The 20,703-nt window shown below is 39.0% G+C and overlaps 2 protein-coding genes across 8 annotated transcripts; one reads left to right on the top strand and one right to left on the bottom strand.

Annotated features, from left to right (window-relative positions):
* The first annotated feature begins 1,589 nt into the window (after nucleotides 1-1,589).
* PNRC2 (proline rich nuclear receptor coactivator 2) lies at nucleotides 1,590-5,298 on the top strand. The gene is made up of 3 exons (XM_029227774.1): nucleotides 1,590-1,834; nucleotides 2,729-2,934; nucleotides 3,221-5,298. Exon 3 carries the CDS (start codon nucleotides 3,239-3,241, stop codon nucleotides 3,656-3,658), a length of 420 nt encoding a protein of 139 aa, XP_029083607.1. The 5' UTR covers nucleotides 1,590-1,834; nucleotides 2,729-2,934; nucleotides 3,221-3,238; the 3' UTR covers nucleotides 3,659-5,298.
* On the bottom strand, nucleotides 4,919-20,368 carry SRSF10 (serine and arginine rich splicing factor 10). Of its 7 annotated transcripts, none has more exons than XM_029227766.1 (6): nucleotides 20,097-20,368; nucleotides 18,532-18,636; nucleotides 14,870-14,973; nucleotides 12,735-12,897; nucleotides 12,469-12,522; nucleotides 4,919-12,336 (listed from the first exon to the last, which is right to left on the bottom strand). In XM_029227766.1, the coding sequence occupies exons 1-6, from the start codon at nucleotides 20,159-20,161 to the stop codon at nucleotides 12,039-12,041; spliced, it is 789 nt and encodes a 262-aa protein (XP_029083599.1). In that variant the 5' UTR covers nucleotides 20,162-20,368; the 3' UTR covers nucleotides 4,919-12,038. The 7 variants fall into 7 exon arrangements, with proteins under 7 accessions (XP_029083599.1, XP_029083600.1, XP_029083605.1 ...); XM_029227767.1 differs by having other exon boundaries at nucleotides 12,469-12,519; nucleotides 20,097-20,313; XM_029227770.1 differs by having other exon boundaries at nucleotides 7,627-8,925; nucleotides 12,469-12,519; nucleotides 20,097-20,313.
* Between the last annotated feature and the right edge of the window lie 335 nt (nucleotides 20,369-20,703).

Below are 20,703 nucleotides of genomic sequence, written 5' to 3'. Positions count from 1 at the left end.
CGTATGTTTATACAGGTAAGATCCGGAGGGTGATTTAATTTTGTAATACAATTTGGGGCCAATGCAGTGTTTGTCGTTGTTGTTGTTTTAAAGTAACACAATCAGGTCCATGAGGGTAGAAAGGAGGGTGAGACAGGAGTATAGGAGGGATGAATTTGAAAGATATTTGGATGATGATAATAAAAAAGAATTAGAGAAGAGAAGTGCTCGGACTGAAACCAGGCTGTTCATTTTACAAATCACTATATTAAAAAATATATTGTAAGGGTCTTTTCTTAAGTCAAAGTCTTGAATCCATTAAATACAGCCTGGCTGTAATCCGGCTGGACGTCTAGCCTCTTGAATTTTTAGGAAATAGATTACACTTTCAGTAAGGTTGCTTACTATGTACATCTTACTTGACTATAATGATTAGCAGCTGAAAGACCCATGCTCAAAAATATCTTTTCTATTCTACACATTTCACCAAACTAATTTGATTAACAAACTCCTCTTTTAAATTGGTTTTCTTAAGAAACTTAATTAAGGTCCATGGCTACAAGAACATAGGGGTGGGGGATGATGATAGCAGAAAAACTAAGATTAAAAAACGAATTATGTGGGACTTATAAAAAGTACATATAAATCCTGTAACAGAAATGCGTACATGTTCATAGAAATTGGTGTTCTTTAAAACACAAACTCTGGGTTGCTATCCATTTACTCCAAAGAAGTTGCCCTTTTCCTCTTCCCTGAACCTTGGTCGCATAATCAACTGAACTTTTCTCCCCGCTTTCACTTACAAACTGGGCAGAAAGGGGAATAAGGGAGCCCCATTCTCGCAACAGATTTTTCTTGTGCGCTTACAGTGTGCTCTGCGCTCGGAGAAAGAGGTGTGTGTGTGTGGGGGGGGTGGGCAGACACGTAGCCGCCACACCGTGTGACTGAAGTTCAGGGCCAGTGGGACACAAAAGAGGAACTGATTAACTTGATCCGCACCTGTGTCGGAAACGCCTTCACAAGGGAGGCAACTACTCAAGAATTTCGAGGCTGCGGGCAGGGAGGACAAGAGGGAACCGCAGAGGAACCGCAAGCTGGAGAGCTGCAAAGAAGTTCCCGTGGCCGGGGAACAGAGTGACAGGAGTGTCAGGACTAAGTGGCCAGGGGCCAGCTTCAGAAATCAACTTGCTGGAGTACCTTCCATCAGTAAGAGATCGCGTACACGACTCGGTGAACTTAACTCGGGAACTCAAAGCCCCTTCGCTGACTCCCCACGGCGGGGAACCATCGGGTTCCAAGGGCCGCGGGCCCCGCGAGCCGGGCAGCCCGGGTGAAAGCCGCTGCCCGGGCGCGCCGGGCTCGGGCCCCGGAGTCGCCACGAGGGGGTGGCGTTGGCCGTGTTCTGTAAGTGCCGGGCGAGGCCGGGCGGGCACCTCCGGGAGAGGCCGGTGTCACCCGGTAGCCGGCGGAGGAACAACAGCCGGTGCCGCAGCGGTTGTTCCCGACATGCTCTTCTCGGGGAGGATTTCAAACCCTCGGCCGCAACCACCTCCCCTCCCCCGGCCCCGTCGGGCCTCAGCAACAGGCGGCGGCCCACGTATCATTGGCCGGGCCGCGCAAAGGCGTGTTTTGATTGGCCGCCGCGCCCCCCTGCCCCGCTCTAGCGCTCACTGCCGCCTCCATTTTGTCGGTAGAGGCAGAAGGGGAAGGTCGGCCGGGACGCTGAGGTGGCCTGCAGCTGTCTCGTCGGTGCTCGTGGGCTTCGCTCGTTCCGTGCCTCGTCGCTCCCTGGAAGGGGAGGGGGCTTCGACGCCGAGCAGGAGCCGCCGCCGCCGTAGTCCCGGGTTCGAAGTCGGTGAGTGGCGGCGGCGCGGCGGGTGCGGCCATGTTGGCGGCCGCGCTCCCCATTGTTGGGGGAAGGAGGCGAGATCCGAGGCCGGGCGGGCGCTAGCGGCCCGGAGGAGCGGCTTCCCGGGCCGGGCTCGAGGAACGCTGAGCCGCTCGGAAGCCCAGCGCCGTCGGCAGAACCGAACTTTCCGGGCTCGCGTTGGGAATGACTCACGACCCGGGAACTAATTTCTTTAGGGCTGTTAACATAGTCTGGAAGGGCCGCTCACCTTTTCGAAAAGAAGAGGGCTTCTTATTTGTTCGGTAACTTGGTTTCTTGGAATATCAAATGAAATCTCGAATGTTCAGTGTTCACGAGAGGGAGGCATTTTTTTGTATTTAAGAACTGACTTCGTTTGTTACGGCTTGTGAAACTTATTTTAAGACGGGGAGGAGTCAAGAGTTCATATCCAAAGAAAGAGCTGCATGACGTAGACACGTTGGGAGAGGAGGTTTTGTGAAAACAGATATGTGATGTGTCCAAAGACTGGGAAATTCTGGTGGGACTTTCAAAACATGGTCTTTAGGAAAGATTTTAAGCCCATTTCTTGGCATGGCTCTAAAAGTTAATGCTTCCGTGGTTTAACATTTTGGTCACAAAATCCGTGTGAGAATCTGAAAGGATCCTAGGAAAGAGATGCAACTTGTTGCGAGATTTGGCGGACACCCCTCCCCAGATTCCTCAGGGTTTCCTGGATCTCGAGGGTTTTTAAATGATGACAGTTACAAGGTCAAAGCCATCTTTTGAGACTTTATTTTCTGCCTTTTAGTTCAGGAAATAGTCACTATTTATGTAGTAAATATAAAGGATCACTTTCGCCTGTGTTTTTGAATTGAAATAATGAAATATTTGCTTTTGTAGCTAAGACTTCTCTCAAACTTGTGTGCTGAGGAGACTCAGATGTTGGCCTCAGCTCCTAGGCTGAACTCAGCAGATCGGCCCATGAAAACTTCTGTATTGAGACAAAGGAAAGGATCTATCAGAAAGCAACATCTATTATCCTGGGCGTGGCAGCAAGGAAGAGGACAGGTGGTGGAAATCCTGCAATCTGAAAAGCAGACTGAAAGGTATCAAAACCTTCCCGTTGTAATGGGGCTTTTATGATGGACTCATTCTAGTTTTAAATAGAGGATTATTCAGAATTGTGGATAAGCTCACTGTTCTTAGGAAGGTGTAATAAAGTGCATGTAATGAAGTGTGAACAGTATAGTGAAGTTGAAGCAGCCGAACAGCACGTATTTGGGTCTTGCCCAAGATTTCTGGAGTTACAAATTGGAGCTACTGAAGTTTCTTAAAGTTTTGACCTATTTGAAGTGGAATTCTACTCAATATTCTGTTTACATTCACTTACAGGTGACAAAGAAGCTGAAGATGGGTGGTGGAGAGAGGTATAACATTCCAGCCCCTCAGTCTAGAAATGTTAGTAAGAACCAACAACAGCTTAGTAGACAGAAGACCAAGGATCAGAATTCCCAGATGAAGATTGTTCATAAGAAAAAGGAAAGAGGACACACTTACAATTCATCAGCAGCTGCATGGCAGGCCATGCAAAGTGGGGGGAAGAACAAAAATTTCCCAAATAATCAGAACTGGAACTCTAGCTTATCAAGTCCCACCTTACTTTTTAAGTCTCAAACGAATCAGAACTATGCTGGAGCCAAATTTAGTGAGCCGCCATCACCAAGTGTTCTTCCTAAACCACCAAGCCACTGGGTTCCTGTTTCCTTTAATCCTTCTGATAAAGAAATAATGACATTTCAACTTAAAACCTTACTTAAAGTACAGGTGTAAAATGAGCTAAAGTATTAATGTGTTTAAATTTAGTCATGTTTAAGGATAATTGGCAATTGTCTCAGACCAAATTCACTAGGGAATTTAATCTGTAAAACTGCTAATTAATGTAGAAAATATAATCAGACTTAACTGTTTTGTGTGTTATGTGCACTGTGATGGTAGAATCAGTGCAACTTAAAAGAACTAAATTATTGATAATTGTACTTCATATCAATACTAAGTGTTCTCAATTGAGTAACCATTCAAGTGAAACCAGTCAAGTTTAGATTTGGGGAATGGTAAAGGAATCAACTTTTTCCATTGCCTGTTGGGGGAAAATAGTAATTTAAGATTATCATTCATGGATCAGCAGAGTGACTTGTTGAGATCTGGCAAATGTGATTATAAGCATCCAGTTAAGACAGGGGTTGAAAACTAGCTGAATTTGAAAGTTTAATGTCCTAAACCAGTAATATGCCAACAATCTGATGCACTGCCAAAAGAAAATGTGAATTTTTTTTTAGAGTATAGTTGTATTTTAGTGAACTGTATGGTGGTGAATGCGGAAAGGGCACTAGGGGCTATTTAGAATGAAACAGTATACCCCATTGTCGCTGTAACTGACATGCAGTGGATAGGTGTCTGCCAACAAATGCACCGAAACCATTTTATATAGAAATAGTATTCGGTGTTCACCGAGTAGCTTTCAGAATACATTTTAGTATTATGGCACTGCACAAGCTATTCTGACAGTGATCTGGCTTCAAATCGTCCCTGCAAAGCTTGTTTAAAGTTGGGAGCTATATAATGTGAAAGTTTTACGTACCTAGGAAAGAGCCATGTAAATATATGTAATAAACTTGTAGCATATGTAAAGTTTTGTTGGCGTTTATCCTACAAAAATAGAATATTTTAGTATGAATTTGCTGAATGTAAGACATGGACTCTTTTTATACTATGGCCTAATTTTAAAGGTCCAAAAAAACCTTGTTTTTAAAGTTTGCCCTTGTGCTAAAGTGCCACTGTACGTATACTATAATTGATCTTGCTGTAAACTATATTTCAAAGTAAATCCTAGTGTAAGAAGTTTTATATAACTGAAAAGGTTTTAAGCTGCTAAAACACTTCCTATTTTTGAGAGATGTGAAATGCAGTATGGGATTATTTTAATTTCTTAAGCCCAAAGATTAACTATTAAGGGGTTTCTCTTACCTTAAAAGATTAATTTTGGCTTTCAACAATTTGTGTAACCTGAGTATATGTGTACAATGCCAGGGGTTTTTTTTTTTTTTGGTCAACAGGTGCAACCCAGGGGACCACTCATTGCAAAAGGTGCAATTTCTTGCCTAATACCATGATAACATGTTTTGCTTACCTTAAAGATAAGCGCTAATTATAACAGCCAACTCAATAGTAAATTAAAGGAAAGTGTGTGTGTGGGGGGGGCCTATTTAGAATATGAGTGTAGGTGCCCTCTTTTCTCATTTGGCAGCTTTTTTGATACTTTTAAGCAGAATGGGTAAGTTGTATTTCTCCAAATTCAGGTGAGATAATATTGCCCATATCAAATAATGATAAAAGACAAGTTTATATAATAGTACTTAATGTACATACAGGAATTTGAAGCATGAAATTAAAAAATAAAATTGCTTTTTCCCGTGTCTTGTTTTTATTGTATAAAAAATTGTTACGACCATGTAATATTCTTAGAATTCACATAATTAATCCTACTGAAATAACAGTAGGACCGTTGGTTTTAAGAGGCAACCAATTTGCTGATACAGACATTTGGATTAGCAGCTATACCGTTAAAAAAGCAACTGTGGCTTCCTCCTTCCAGCAGGGCTAACAGTAAAAGGCCACAGAATACTACTTTGGAAATTTACATAAAGCTTCTGAATTCATCTCATACCAAATTGAGTAAAGCAGGTTTAATCGCCTGTCTCCCTCTTCTACATTTTAAGATGACTTCGGTAAACAGAAGAGTTCTTGTCAATTTGAGAAATTCTGCAAATTTTTTTTCTATAAACAATTTTCACAAGGGGACCTTGGAGGAGAAAAAAGACACAAGAACTAAACTGGCTTTCTAAAATACGTTCCAAATGATAGGATAACTCAAACTAGTTCAAGAAAAATCTTTTAATTTCTACACTAAGCAAGCAGTGAATCCCAGAACCGGGTTGTATTTTGTCATGCAAACTGTCGGAAGAAATTGATTTGGCAGAAATAGTCTTTTTTTCCTGTTTATTCCCAGTGTAATTTCTATTAACAGTGGCAAGAATTGCCCAGTTCTCTGCAGTACTGCACTGGAATCCCGCTCGATTCAACAGTTTTCATCCCAAGCATCTTTATGTTAGGTTTTGATATATACATGTAAATACAGTATATACTAGACTTCTGGTTTGGGACTGACTCCAGTGGTAAAAGTGTTCAGAGAATTAAGAGCACATTGGCTTTAACTACAAAAATTTTTAATAGCTACGGTTAACTTAAAAAGTTAATAATCGTATTATATCTTATACCTTAGAAAGGTACTAATAAAGTTATGGTTAGCGTACAGGAAGTATGGTTGACATGAATTTCTCAAATCGTACTTGTAAGAACCAAAAAGTTGTTAGAGCTCATCTACCCTGTAGGGCTGCAGTCAGCAATAGCATGAGCCTTGTCAGTGTTACAATTTAAACTTGTCATACCTTTTTGATGGCAGCATATATAGTACAATGGAATCTTGAGCCCATAACCTATCTTTACACTTCAGTTTTGGTAAATTCTCTTCATCCCAGAAGCACAAGGTGGAAAATAACTGAAGGAAAACACTAGTTTTCTAGTGTTTGTCTCATAGGCAATTACTTCGTAAACCAAGTGGGATAGAGTACATCTCAAACCTCTTACACAAATGAGGAAAGCCTACTGAGCCACAAATCTGTCAGGCAGAACTAAACCTAAAAAAAAAAAAAATCCAAGTTTTTTTGGATCCTAGACCAGTTTATTTCATTATCTAGCATTCAGAGATGTGCTCTACAACAAACGACACAAAGAGGCCTTTTACTTCTTTACAAACTACTCTGTCAATTATCAACAAAATGAATTTACATGCCTTGCTTTGTACTCCAAATAAAAAAGGAATCCCCCATCTTTAACATAAGGGTGAAACAACTGTTAGGAATACATAGAAGCAACACAATAAACATAACTGACACTGCTGGAGGAAGGGACAAAGGGAAAACCCCCCAAAAAAGATCCTTTTCCATAGCAGCTAGCTATGTCTTATAGATGTCAGTAGTTGAAGATGAAAAGGTTGCTGACTTCTTTCATCAGTGAGGACAATTCACTCCTGGGACTCCTAAAAGCTCTGATAGACCGCCTAGTTGAACACTTATTTTATTCCTGTCACAGCCTCCCCACTTCAAAATTATCTCAGGATTTTGTAAACAGGAATATGGTCAAAATGCAACACGAGATTGAAATTTGGAAAGCCAGGCTGGAAAGTGAGTCAACAGCTGTTGAGATCTTAGATTACATTTAACCCCTTTTCCATCCAAGAAAGTTACAAATACTTTTTGTAATTAAATAATTTTCATACATCTATTAAATCTTCCCTCTAAGTGAACTCTAGATTCCATTATATTAATTGTATTGTTATAAAATTTCCCCGTTTGTAAAAAAGAAAAAAAAAGATGAACCAAATGAAAAACCTTGGACACTTATCTAGTATCTGCCACTTACTTGCTGTGTGATCTCGAGCAAGTTTGAAAAATTAAAACGGGTAAAAATACCTCCGTTTCATATCTCCCTTAGGTATATTCTGCTATATTTTCAAAATCTTTATAAATTAAAGGCTTAAACACTTCTGTATTTTTAGATGAGTAACTTTACATGAAGTTTTAAATGTGGCAGAAATAAAGACAAAAACCAAATATGCAAGTGATGAAATCAATGTATAGATAAACTTCATATCCTAATAAGGAACTAAGGAATCCAAAACATTTTGTGATACTATAAAAGTTATTTATTCACTATACACAGAACATGTCCCCTATAAAATGTACATGTAAATCGCTAGAAAGTATATTTGGTGAACATTTTCTCAATTACAGAACATACTAAATCAGTTGGGAATAACAGCTATCTGCCTCAAAATAATCTAATTATAGCACCCAGAGTCTCCTTTACATCTGATGCAAAGTTAAATATTTTGGGGGATTGTTTCCTAACGTGTTTGAGGAGGCAGAGTTAACAATTATATATATAACTCTAGTATATTACAGTCACTGCACAATAAATCAGTTTATTACAGATTAAAACATCATTTTTTCATTATTTGTATTAATGGGATGAAAACAAATACTGGATACTTTTAAATGGCAAATAACCACAAAATTACTTATATTTGATAGTATATTGGGTTTTATAATTACATAGGATATAAATGGTGTAAAATAGTTATGAATAATACACCTCAAACAAAACAGTGAGGCCACACTGTAATGATTCACTAGATTGTGCTCAGTAGACATTTATTGAATAAGTGAATTTTATCTATTTTTCTCCCCAATTACCCAGTACAATTTTTGCCCACAGTAAGGGCTCAGTAAATGTTTGCTGAATATACTGACTAGGAAAGAGGTGAGAAGAGATGGACCCTCTTAGCTGGATGTCAAGTATAATTGGAATTTATGTGGGAGAGTGTTTAAGGAAGATGTAAACCGCATGTGGCATACAAGTAAGGAAACTCAGATGCCAACAAAGCAAACCATTAAGCAGAAAACACTGGCACTGGAATAAACAAAGGCAAGATTTGCCAATAGCAAAAACAGAACTGACTTTAAGAGATAAGCAAGTTTATATTGGACCATACCTTTTCTCACCCAATTCAGTTTGAGACAGACCAATAGAGGCACTGTAAGAGACTATGGCTGTCTTCCTTGATATTCAAACATCCTAAGTTTCCAATTTAACATGGACCTGTTACCCATGAATCAATATAAACCTATTCAGATTTAGGGATTAGTTTCCACAAGTACAAAGTTGAATTTCCTTTTATTTGTCCTAAAAGGCTTACTTTCAAACTTGAAGGGACTTCAATTATTCCATGTAGTTTCGATAACATTCTTTTATCTTTTCAGACCAGAGTCAAAATATTCGTACAGTATTCATACTGCAGCACCTTCCACCCACCCTTTGGTCGCTTGAACTGCCCTTCTTTGGTTCTTTTTCCGCTTTCTCAGATCTTTCTTGAAGTGTAGTAAGCAGAACTGTACTGGGTATTCCAGCTGCAGTTTGGTCTTAAATAAAAGAAGGATGTTTGTCAGTTTGGTTTTCTTTATTCTTCTCTGTGGTATACAGGATTTTGTTAGTTGAACTGGATGTAGCAGCTTACAGGGCCAAATTTTCAAGAGAATATAGTATAATAGTTCCCAGGTCTTTTCCCTGGGTTGTAACTTAACAGCTCATACTCTATGTAGCACCTTTCCTTTCTCACTGAAGCATTATCTGTCATTATTCTTCTTGCTTACTTGGCTTCAAAAAAAAAAAAAATATGCAGAGATCTTAAGCAAAAAGAGAGGTGAAGTGTCAGCTCTCACTTGAGTCTTGATATGTTCTACTCCAATACTGAGCCATGCCAGACACACAGTAGATACTCAATAATTATGGAACTCAACTATGTAACCCAACATTAAAGCCCTGTATAAGGATCCTTAAGTATCAGTAGGATCCTATCTATCATGGGTTCAACTATAAAATAGTCCCTTTGAAGCTATGTTATTTAGGTATGTCACTTTAGAAATAACATATAAGGTTCTCAAGAAAATAGCATGAGTCTAAAAATAAGTGACACAAGTAAAAAATAAAAATGAAACCACTACTTCTAATTCTATACAGACAGAAAAATTAAACGGGCTATTTCCCCAATCTACTCTAATTACAGTCCATTTAAAAAAAAAAACCATCTAAGGATCCGGCTGAGCTCAAATCCTGGATCTGCCTTTTACTGCTTTTTCTTTGTGCCTCCATTTCCTTATCATCTGTTACACGAGAAAATAAAAGTATCTTTCTCATAGGGTCTCAGGATGAGTAAATGAGTTAACACATAAAGCTCTTAGAACAGTGTCTGGCACATCATAAATACTCAATAAATATCAGCTATACTTGCCATTATAAAGCAGCTTGAACTCAAACCACAAAACACCTAAACCAGTTCCCCACAGTGATTATCACTTAATATTAAGTGCTCACGAACATTCAATGCAAAAATATTTTAAATCACGCCATAAACATAAGGCCCAATCCATCTTGTTTAGGATGGGGAAGAGTAGAATTATTGGTCCATCTAATAATGAAAATATAAACTTAAAATTAGCTAACTCAAATTTCATTTTAATGCGTATCTTAACACTACCAATAACCTCTAAGTTATTTAACCCAAGGGGTTTAATAAGCAATAATGAAACAACTCTGACATTACATAAGGAATTTTTAAGTACTACGTAAAAGATGTACCTTCCTGGCAGGTTCTATCATTTCCAAAGTAAAACCTGTGCCTAGTGCAACACTGATTTAAAATATTCCTAAATCCGTTGTTATTGTATAATCTCATTCAAAACTATAATAATTCCAGTTAATCATTATTTCCTTCATTTTGTTTTTATTATAGCATGTTTGCTTAATTTACAGCAAGCAGAAAATAAGCTGGGTCTTGTTTTGATCCAAACATTGATGTTTTAAAGGTTGTACACAATATTTGTTAAAAAGAACATATAAAAATACCTTTTTAGAAGCTTCTATAAGAAAGAAAATACAAAGTTTAACCCCACAACTTTCCTCTTTGCTAGAACTGCAAACTACTGCTACAGTTTTAAATAGACTTTTTGTTGTTTAAACTATACATCCAGGAAAATCTAAAAAAATTAAAGAAACGTGCATATAAATGATTGCATAGCAGAACATGAACATTAACTGCAAACAGTAAAGAAATGAAAGTTAGAAATACTATCAAATATACAAAGGTTCTAGAATCAATCCTTTAAACACATTCCACAAACAGTATTTAAAAACCACCTTTTGTTCTTTACAGGCAAGGCCTAGATTACTAAAACCAAAATTGAAAAAAGTAATCCTCTAAAAGGAATGGTTTCCCTAAAATATTTCTTACTTATTATGCCTGTAAGCAAGCAATCTAAAAATTTTAAGGATGCCAGCTTTTATTCTGAAATGAGATTGGACACATCAAGTCACTTTTTATTGCCCCCAAATGGTCTCGCAGAGAGATGTTAGAAATTATAAAGAGTTAGGGTATTATTTTCATCAGGTACTACATGGATAATCAGTCAAAACCTCAAGAGATGTGACTTCCTTAAAATTAGTTTTTTCCAGAATTATTTAAAATCTCATGGCACCACAGAATCACGTAGAATGGGAGTGTTGTCTGTTTACTTGCCTCACATTAAATAAACTGAGGCGTGAAGAACAAGCCTCCTTCATAAAGATATGGGCAAATTTTGATACAAATGCACACACCAAGTGCTTTAAGTATCAAAATTCAGTCCTTTTACACTATGCGCACACAGAAACAAAACCTACTTTGAAAACACTTTACTTGCTTTTAACAGCAGTGAGAAAACGAAGCAATATTATGGTCAACAATGCTCCTTAAAGTTTAGAGTAACTGCGTAAGAGCGTTCTTTTCCCCTTAAAATTATTTCTGCCATCATCAACCTGCCCAAATTTTAAGGTGGGTTTTTCCGATGTTTGTATGGTTCCAAATCTTCACAGAAACCAGAAAAGTGAAGGCTCCGTGTTTCAATCAAAAACGTCATCTCCCTGAAAATGCTACTTAACCCAGTTGGCGTCATTCCCCGAGACAGTGGGGTTAACAAAAGAACTATTCCACACTGTGCCATAAATTATCATCGTGGGTCTCGACACCTTGACAAGACAAAAAGGTCCACCCTGAACCTAAATGTGTCTAGTCGGGTCAGTGTTGTACGGTGGCTACAACTTCACTTTTGTATCGTTCTACCTGATTAGCAAGCTACATTTCTAGGTTAACAGTTCTACCAAATATGGATATGAAAGTTTATTTTTAATAAGACAATGTTGCAAATTATGGTCAACCAACATCTTTTCACCAATACCTCAAGCATTAAAAAATGAGAATCTTTACAAAAATATACAGAGACACCACAAATTGGTAGCTGCCCATAACATTAAACAAACTGGACTCTTAAGAGTGGCTTCTCAACAGCATATCATTTTAATAATAACCATTGCCTGGTACAGGGAAAACTGACAAGTGTTTTTTTAAGCATCATTGCAACATTGTATTCCTGATAATTTAAGTAAACCAAACTATGAGTAAATGAATGATACATGCCTAAAAATATCATGGTTTATACTATCAGTGGCCACTGGACTTAGGACTAGTCCAAGACCTTGATCTAGATTTTGACCTAGACCTAGACTGTGATCTTGACTGAGATTTGGATCTAGGTGGTTCTTTTTTCCTTGATTCCTTTTCATATCTTGAGCCAGACTTATAATGTGTTTTGGAATCTGTTTTAGAGGTGCCTCTAGTTTTGGTGTGAGATGCAGACCTAGAACGTGATTTAGCCTTCATTTCTTTCTTGGGCTGGGACTTGGACCGTGATCTTGAATTGGATTTAGATCTTGAAAAAGATCGATTTCGGTGTTTGAATCTTTCAAAACAGAGGAGAGATACAATTAGAGTAAAAATTAGATTCTATATTAATCAAATTTGTTATTTTTAGAGCAAAAGTTCACTCTGAAATTGATAAATGTATAGTCTTTTTCAAAGCAAAGTTATTTACCTATCATTGTCGGAATGGCTTCTGCTACGCCGTGGTCTTCCAGTCGGTCTACTGCTAAAAAGTACATCAGAAAAAGCAAACAGTGACACATGTCTATTTACAGGTTTCTAATTTAAAAAATGAACCATAAAACTTTTAAAATAAAGCACTAAAAATATTTTTAGTCTCAATGAAGCATACAATATACATAATTAAAAGTATACAAGAAGATTTTAAAAAATTAAAGGCCAACAAACTAAATCTTTTCTGTGGTACACATCACTTACTTTCTAGGGCTATAAGATCTTCTATAGTTGTAATCAAAGGAACGACTTCTTGATCTCCTTCTTTCATAACTTCGGCTTCTAGAACGTCTATATCTGTCATAGTCATCATAGCGTGAAGAACTATACACATTCCTCCCTTCCTTGGCTTTCATCTGATTTGGAGCTATGAAATACATAGAACAGAAATATTTACAAACATTAAAAACGTAGTATTTAAGCCTCCAAATTATAGGAAAAATTCCTGCACCTCCTTCCTTTATGTTTCCAAATCTGTGGCTACTTGTGAATGTTAATCTTGGAAAAGGTATTTACTTTCAAGCAAGTCTATCAGAAGACTGTTTTATGTTAAAAATGATACCCTCAAATATCTCCCCAACTATTTTGTTTTTTCAAAGACCTCTCACATCTAGTTTGTTGTCCAAAAATATGTCAACTACTTGGACATTAGGAAAATATACCATGAAAGTATTTTTAAAATTCCAAATTAAAATACAAATGACTTTTGAACCATATGCTAATTTGGAATTATCCTACCATGGTTTCCATTCAGTAGGAACAAAATTAACAATGACAAAATACTTAATGGTGGCCTACGAATGATAGTGTCAAAACGCAATAATATATAGTTATACAGTTCTGAGAAACCGTGACAAAGAAAAGCAGAAGAAAACTAACACTTGTCGAATGCCTTAGACATACCCACACCCCGGACAGTCCTCAATCCTTATGTTATCTCATTCAATCCTATGAAGCAGATACTTTATGCATATGTGTATGAATGTATAAATAACACTGACTACCCAGGAACCTATCATTCAACCCAAGAACTAGAGAATCACCAACAGCTTGTGTCTACCTAAGTACTCCCTCTCTCTTTAGCAGCTTTTTTTTTTTTCCAGCAGTTATTTTAATCTCTATCTTTTAATATCTTGCCTAAGGAAACGTAACAGTTGAGCCAGAATTCAAACCCAGGTGTATCTGACCCCAAAGCCTGTACTTATGCCTCATTAGCATGCAGCCAACACCTGGTGTATGCCTGCATATTAATAAAAACCAAGTACTAATAGAAAATCTTTCCTAAATTTAATCTATATAGTCTTTCCCAGTCTATCTGTTCATTTCTACAGCCAGGCACCTACATAATTACCCAATTACACCTTGATGATCTTTATGCAGAAGGGAAATGGCTCAAGAGAACCAAAACTTTCCAAAGTTTATTCTTTTCAATTCCACTCTTAGTATATTAAACATGCCACAGCTGACAGTACTGATCTACCTTCTTAAAGAGTCCAAACATACCTCAGTCATTCTGATCGCTGCATTCTAAGTCGTCTGTCTACCCTGAAATTCTGCAAAGTATTCAAGATACTCTATCTTCCCAAAAAACTCTTTCTGGGTTTTGAACAGAGAGACATATTGCACAATACTTCCAAGAAGCACTCTCAGAACAATGTGTATAAATATGATGTATTTCCGCGTGCCACAACTACTGAAGCCGGTGTGCCCAGAGCCCGTGCTCCGCAAGAGAGAAGCCACTGCAATGAGAAACCCACGCACTGCAACAAAGAGTAGCCCCTGCTCACTGCAACTAGAGAAAGCCCACGCGCAGCAACAAAGACCCAAAGCAGCCAAAAATAAATAAATCGGCTAAAAAAATAAAATTAAAAAAATCTGTATTTATGTCAAACCTAACCTCCCAATTCATCCCACCCTCCACCCTTTCCCCTCTTGTGTCCACACGTCCATTCTCTACGTTTGCATCTCTATTCCTGCCCTGCAAACAGGTTCATCTGTACGATTTTTCTAGGTTCCACATATATGTGTTTCTCTTTCTGACTTACTTTACTCTGCATGACAGACTCTAGGTCCATCCACATCTCTAGTGGGAACCTGTGGTATAGCACAGGTAGCTCAGCTCAATGCTCTGTGATGACCTAGATGGGTAGGATGGGGGTGGTGGTGGTGGGGGAGGCCCAAGAGGGAGGGGATAGATGCATACACATAGCTGATTCTGTTTCAGCAGAAACCAACACACCTTTGTAAAGCAATTATAATCCAAGTAAAATATATATATATATATATATACAGAAAAAAAAGAAATGATGCATTTTACATATAGGCATAAAGGTACTTACTCTTTCGATCCCCCTGTGCAAACTGTATTTCAATTTGGCGTCCACAAATCCATTTTCTGTCCAAATTATGTAAAGCATCTTCTGCATCACGAACATCCTCAAATGTGCTAAATGTTAAGGGGCTTGGGAAGTTTTGCAAACTTTGATAATGAATGAAAGTTCAGTTGGTAAGTCTGGAACAATTCACAATCTCTCGATATTATTCTAGAAAATCAACCAGACCCCACTAACTGGTTGGTTGATTCAGCTATAAACACTTTATAGAGTATTAAAGCACTTGTGACTCCGTAAGGCATGAGTTTGAAAACACTTATGAATACATATTATGAAGTTATTACTGAAATAAGGCCTGTTACAGCTGAACTACCAAGTAATCCCATCAGAAGATTTTCCTGCGTTTTAAGAATTTTACAAAACAAGACAAAAAAGAAAAACAAATGTCAATTTTATTTTGTATGCTAAAACAAAAATTTCTTAAAATAAAACCAAAACTGTTTTTCTATTTTTGTTTCAAATGAAAAAAAGAAAATGCCAATAGTTCTTGTGTAAGCAAGCGGAATATACCTTACAAGAAATGTAAGCATCAACCTCAAATTAATCTTCCTATTTTTCTCAGACATATCTAACATTATTATTTCACTTAGCTGTCTTCCTTATTACACCTTACTGGGAAGACTGGTACACCAGCCACTTGTAGATATCAAGAGAGTGTCAAGCAATACTTAAGACATATTATATCCATGCACAGACCATAAAAGCATGCTGCCAAGAAATAACAGACCATTTCTAAAGATTCCTGGACTGGAAAGCCCTAACCATGACACCAAACATAAAGCTTCCCGTAGAGAAGTGCGTTTGGGACTGGTTTTCAATTTGAGAAATTTCAAGATAGTATTTATAAGCCTAAAGCAGGAACCGCTGGTACCCATTTTTGATCTGAGAGGCTGTTGCCTTGTTCTCCCTAAACAAAGTTATTCTGACCAAATTTAGTTCCTTTCCTAAAACCACCATTCTAATAGAAGCCAAGCACATATTCAGAGCAGTGTTTGATATAAAAGCTTCTGAAGGGGAGCTAGGCTAGGTTTGGCTGTGGATTTTCATTCTGTACTAAAATTCACTATTCTAACTTGTCCGTTTCTATTTCTTAAATTTGAGAGGAGTGCAGATCTTGAATGCTGATTAAAAAAATCCCTGAAGCGATATACTGTCTTCAAGACTGATATTAATATTCTTTTACTCCAGAGACTAAAAGGTCTGCCTCATTAGATTTCCTGTTTTTTTGTTCTGGAAGGACTTAAAGACCACAACAGGGTCCCAGTTCTCTCTCTCTGAGGCTATTATGTGTAGTGAACGAGAGCTTTTCTCAAGTCCTATATCACGAAGTTTTCATCATGAAAAGGCAAAGGTTGACAGGGAGTTTAGAACCTTGAACACTATAATCAACCACCCCTCCAGGTTAATGCAGTTGGGCTCTAAAATAACTGAAAAGAACAAGTTCATTTAAAGGGTATACTACTTTGATACTTTGAGAGACAGAATAACTTCTTAAAGGATTCAGACCAAGAAGTATAAAAATTATTTATGAGAGCCTATCATCCTCTGGGGCTACCCTCAAAAACAGAATCCGGGGTTGGATGAACCATGGCAAGGTTCTACCAGACCTGTTAAGAGAAAGCTAGCTGGGAATGGGGTCAGATAGAAAAGAGGACCACAGCAGGGACAGTCAAATATCATTCTGATGCCAGTTACAGAGAAATCTGTACTCAGGGTCTTTGCAAAATCCTGATACCTATTTCTTTTTAACTACTTGAAGACCACAGACAGACTTTGTGTATAAAAATAGCTATAATTCACCTTGAGACTCCTTTGGTTAACTCTTTCCTGGCTCAAGTATCATATACTCTTCAAACTGCTGATCCTGGTTCCCAGGCCACCCCCAAACCAGGTAAAATCAGGCCAACACATTGTAAGCCAGAATGTACCGTTACTTTTTTTTTTTTTTTAACCAAGCCAGATATACCTCTTATCCTCTCTGTAACAGAGCTTTGCAACCAATTCCCACAACTGTCCTTGATCACTGGGCCTGCAGGAGTAGCAGCTTTTGGCATTTCGCCTAAGTCTCATTAGAACTCTTCTAAGTTTCAAGAGATCCACTGAATTTAAGCAATAAGAATTTTTCCTAGCCTGAAGTCCACAGCCCAAACCTTTGTTGCCACAAGGAGATGATCTCACTGAAGGAAGTAATGTCACCTGAAACTCTGGGCCAAGGAACAATTTCCCATAGATCCTGATTACGTACCCATACCAAAGATAAGGCCTTCTGCAACCCATTCTGGGCCAACTGATCACATGTGCTAAAGCAGTCAGGGCCAGCAGGTTTCACAGAGCTAAGTTTCAGATGTTAGGAGTATGTGCGTGCCCCTAGCAGCCCTTTTAAAAAATCTATAAACAGACAGTATCTCTAGTGGATCTGACCTTAGAAAACCACCAGAGCCGTTTCTAAGTAGTCCCCAGTGCACGCACCTGTGTGCCCTCTAAGCATGGCTCTATGGAGTCAGCCTGACTCCAGAACTTCATGCTACTCCAAAGAGCACTGCCTGCTACGCTATGGCACCGGACCACTTGGTCCAAAACAGAAATATGCTGAGTTTAAGCTTAACAACATTACATCCTGGTACACTTTAACTTCACAAGCTAAGAGAGAGTGCATTTATACAAGACCACATCACAACATCAAAGGCCCATGTAAATCAAGTTACAGGTTTTGTCACTAGACCAAACCAGAATAATTTTGAAAATTAACTGCTTACAAAACATGAGGAGAAAAAAAAAAAAGGAAAATAGTTATTCTGTAGGATACATCAGGTATGACTCCTTTAATCTTGGCCATCATTCAACTTCATCTTGACCTTTAACTCTTTAAGTGCTTGTCAGAAGGACTTGTCATGAGATGCTTGGCCAAATATGACAGATGGCTTTATCTTTAACTTTGAAAAACAACCTTTTCCCCCTTTTGTAGATAAAGCGAGGCTTTGTCTCCCATTAGGCTTGTCCTTCTTCCAGCTTTTCTTTATATTTTCTTTTCCCAAACTCTCCCTTCTCTTCAAGCCTGATCCTTAAGAGGTCTTTGGCTTGTCTACTTGCCTTAAGTGTTGAACTCTACTCTAAAGGTTCTTTCATGCTTTCTCTTTGGGGTCGCCATAACTGTACAGCTTTACATTCTCTGAGGTAACAACAGAGGACAGCAAATTAGGGGACAATATTAAAGAAGTTTACCTCATTGTTATACAATTTGTTTTTGATCAAGTGATTCAAGTTAACAAACAAGAATACCAAACTTTAATTGCTAAGCACAAGAACATATTAACTTTTGAGTTACATTAAAGGTGGTAGCAACCAGAGTGTATTCAGATTTTAATCACATAATCACTGATTTGAGTTTCAGCAGCATGAATGGGAATTTAAATATTTTACTGTTTTTGGATCAACTTTAAGAAATAGTAAGAGCAATGTGTGAGTCAGAATTAACTTAGAAAAAATTGAAGACAAAACATTTATTAGAAAACAAAAAAAACAACTACTTTTTAGATGTTACCTCTTACAAAAACTTGAATTTCAAACTTCAACACCCCTCACTAATCAGCCATCTGAAGAAAGGATATTGAACATATGCAAATCCTCTTGGACGGCGAGTGTAGAAATCAAGTGGAACATACACATCAACTATAGGACCATAACGACCGAATTCGCGTCGTAAATCTTCTGACCTAAAACATCATAAAAAGATGCCAAATTTTTAAGTCCACTCCTTTAAAAGTTTCTTTGTAAGAAATAGGTTTCTTTCTGTAATATCTCAATTAATGAAAGAGACTGTGCTATGTTCCTGGGTGACCTGAAACAAACAAGCTTTCTAAATCTCAACATCAAGAGCCAACGGTAAGAATATACAACAATGTCTTTTTGAAAAAGAAAAGCCAGAATGCAAGATTCTGAAAGATAATAACGCAGTTTATAATAAAACCTTAACAACAGGAAAACAGACATTTAAGGAAACTTGACTACAACTTATCTCTATTGCTTTTATCCACAGCCTTCATTTTTCATAAATAGTATAGTAGCATTAAGTTGTACTTAACTACTGCTATGTTTTTTTTAAACAGTATCAAAGCAACTCTAGTATTCTGAAAAATACAAAGCACTTATTTTACCTCCAAATTTTAGCGACAGGGTTACACACTTAATGGTAGATACGGTTTGAAAAATAAAAGTCACAAATATATATAATTCCTCAATAAATGTCAATATGACATAAAGGGGAATGTTTCCTAGACCCTAGAGTAATTACTATTGCTTACTTGCCCTACTTAAAGACAGAAAAATATAAATCATACGAGGCTACCTAAATTTTTTTTGATTTCTGTGTGTGTAGAGTGATTATTTGTTAAACAGTAAATCTCATCTTATGATAAGATCTCTTCAAAAAAGTCTGACGGCAACTCCAAGCAATTAAGGGAATTGGCGAGAACAAAGGGACGGTCCAGGTTAATCCAATTTAGCTATCAACGTCCTAATGGTAGAGGCTTCCTAAACCTCCGTTTTCAAAGGGTGGCCAGTATTTCCCGGAAATGGGAAGAACTAGTTCGTACCATTTAAGTGGAAGAATTTTATATCTTTAATCTCAACATTCCCTTTATCCAAACATCTACAACACCAAAAAAAAAAAAAATCGCAAATAAAACCCAACAAAAAGGGTAGCAAATGCTTCGCCACACTCCCCTCCCCCGATCCGTTATTTTACTGCAGAGCAGTTTTTCTTTTTTAACTAGAAAAAAAAAAAATTCTGGGCCAAGGGGGCGTGCACCCCAAAGAACGTGAACTTCAAATCAATGGGGGGAGCTGATGTTCGGTGGAGGCAGAGGCTGAACGCCCGGAGAGGAAGCGGGAAGGAAGGGGCCCCCATCTGCGGAGGGGGAGGGGACCGAAACGCCGCCACGCGGCCCGCTCTCCCGCGGCTGCCCGGGAGGACCAGCGGCGCCGCCCTCGCTCCCACGCGGCGGTTATGCTGGCTGCGCGGCCTAGTTCGGGCCAGAAAGCCGGCGCGGGACCCGCCATCTTCACCCCTTCCCCTCCCCCGGCGCAGGCCCAGCGCGTCGCCGCCGCCACACCGGTCCTCTCAGAGCGCCCGCGGCCTCCCCTCTTGGGCCCGGACTGCCCCCCCTGTACATACCTGGTATCGTCCGCCACGTTTCTTACGAAGAGAGACGTGTTGGGGGGACGCAGGTACCGGGACATGACGGCGGCGAGGGTCTCAGCAAGGACACTAACGGACTCAGCAAACCGTCCGCAGCTCCGGCGCCAGATCCTCGAGACACACAGCCAGAGAGCTCCGCTACAGCAACCGCCTCTTCTCGCGAGAGTTCACTCCCGCCTCCCCCCACCTCCTACCTGAGTGCAACGCCGGGACCTGCAATGGTTCTTTCCCGCGAGATCACGCGGCGTGCGCCTGCGCATGCGGGCGGCGGGAGTACGTGCTGCAGCCTAGATCTCATTCATTGGCTTGTTGAGCTGCCTCCCCTTCTTCCGCTAGCCCGCTCTTTCTTTCTTAAGTGCTTTATTTTGCCGCTCTTTTCTCCCGTGCACCGCGTTCTCCCCTCCTGACCGCCCCCCCGCAAGTCAGGAAGCAGATGTTTTAACCTGTACACCACACTGTACAGTTTTTACAAACTATACTGAGTTTTAAATATTATAATCCGGAGGGACAGGCTTTCCCCTGTCTGGTCCATGTTATAACCTGGCTTTTATCAGATCTCACATCGTCAAGAGAAGAATTTACG

The sequence above is a fragment of the Monodon monoceros genome, unplaced genomic scaffold (genome assembly GCF_005190385.1).
Source record: "Monodon monoceros isolate NGI ecotype Baffin Bay Population unplaced genomic scaffold, NGI_Narwhal_1 Super_Scaffold_18, whole genome shotgun sequence".
Lineage (NCBI taxonomy): Eukaryota > Metazoa > Chordata > Mammalia > Artiodactyla > Monodontidae > Monodon > Monodon monoceros.
The sequence above is the reverse complement of the archived record's forward strand: the minus strand, read 5'-3'. Positions and strand labels throughout refer to the sequence as shown.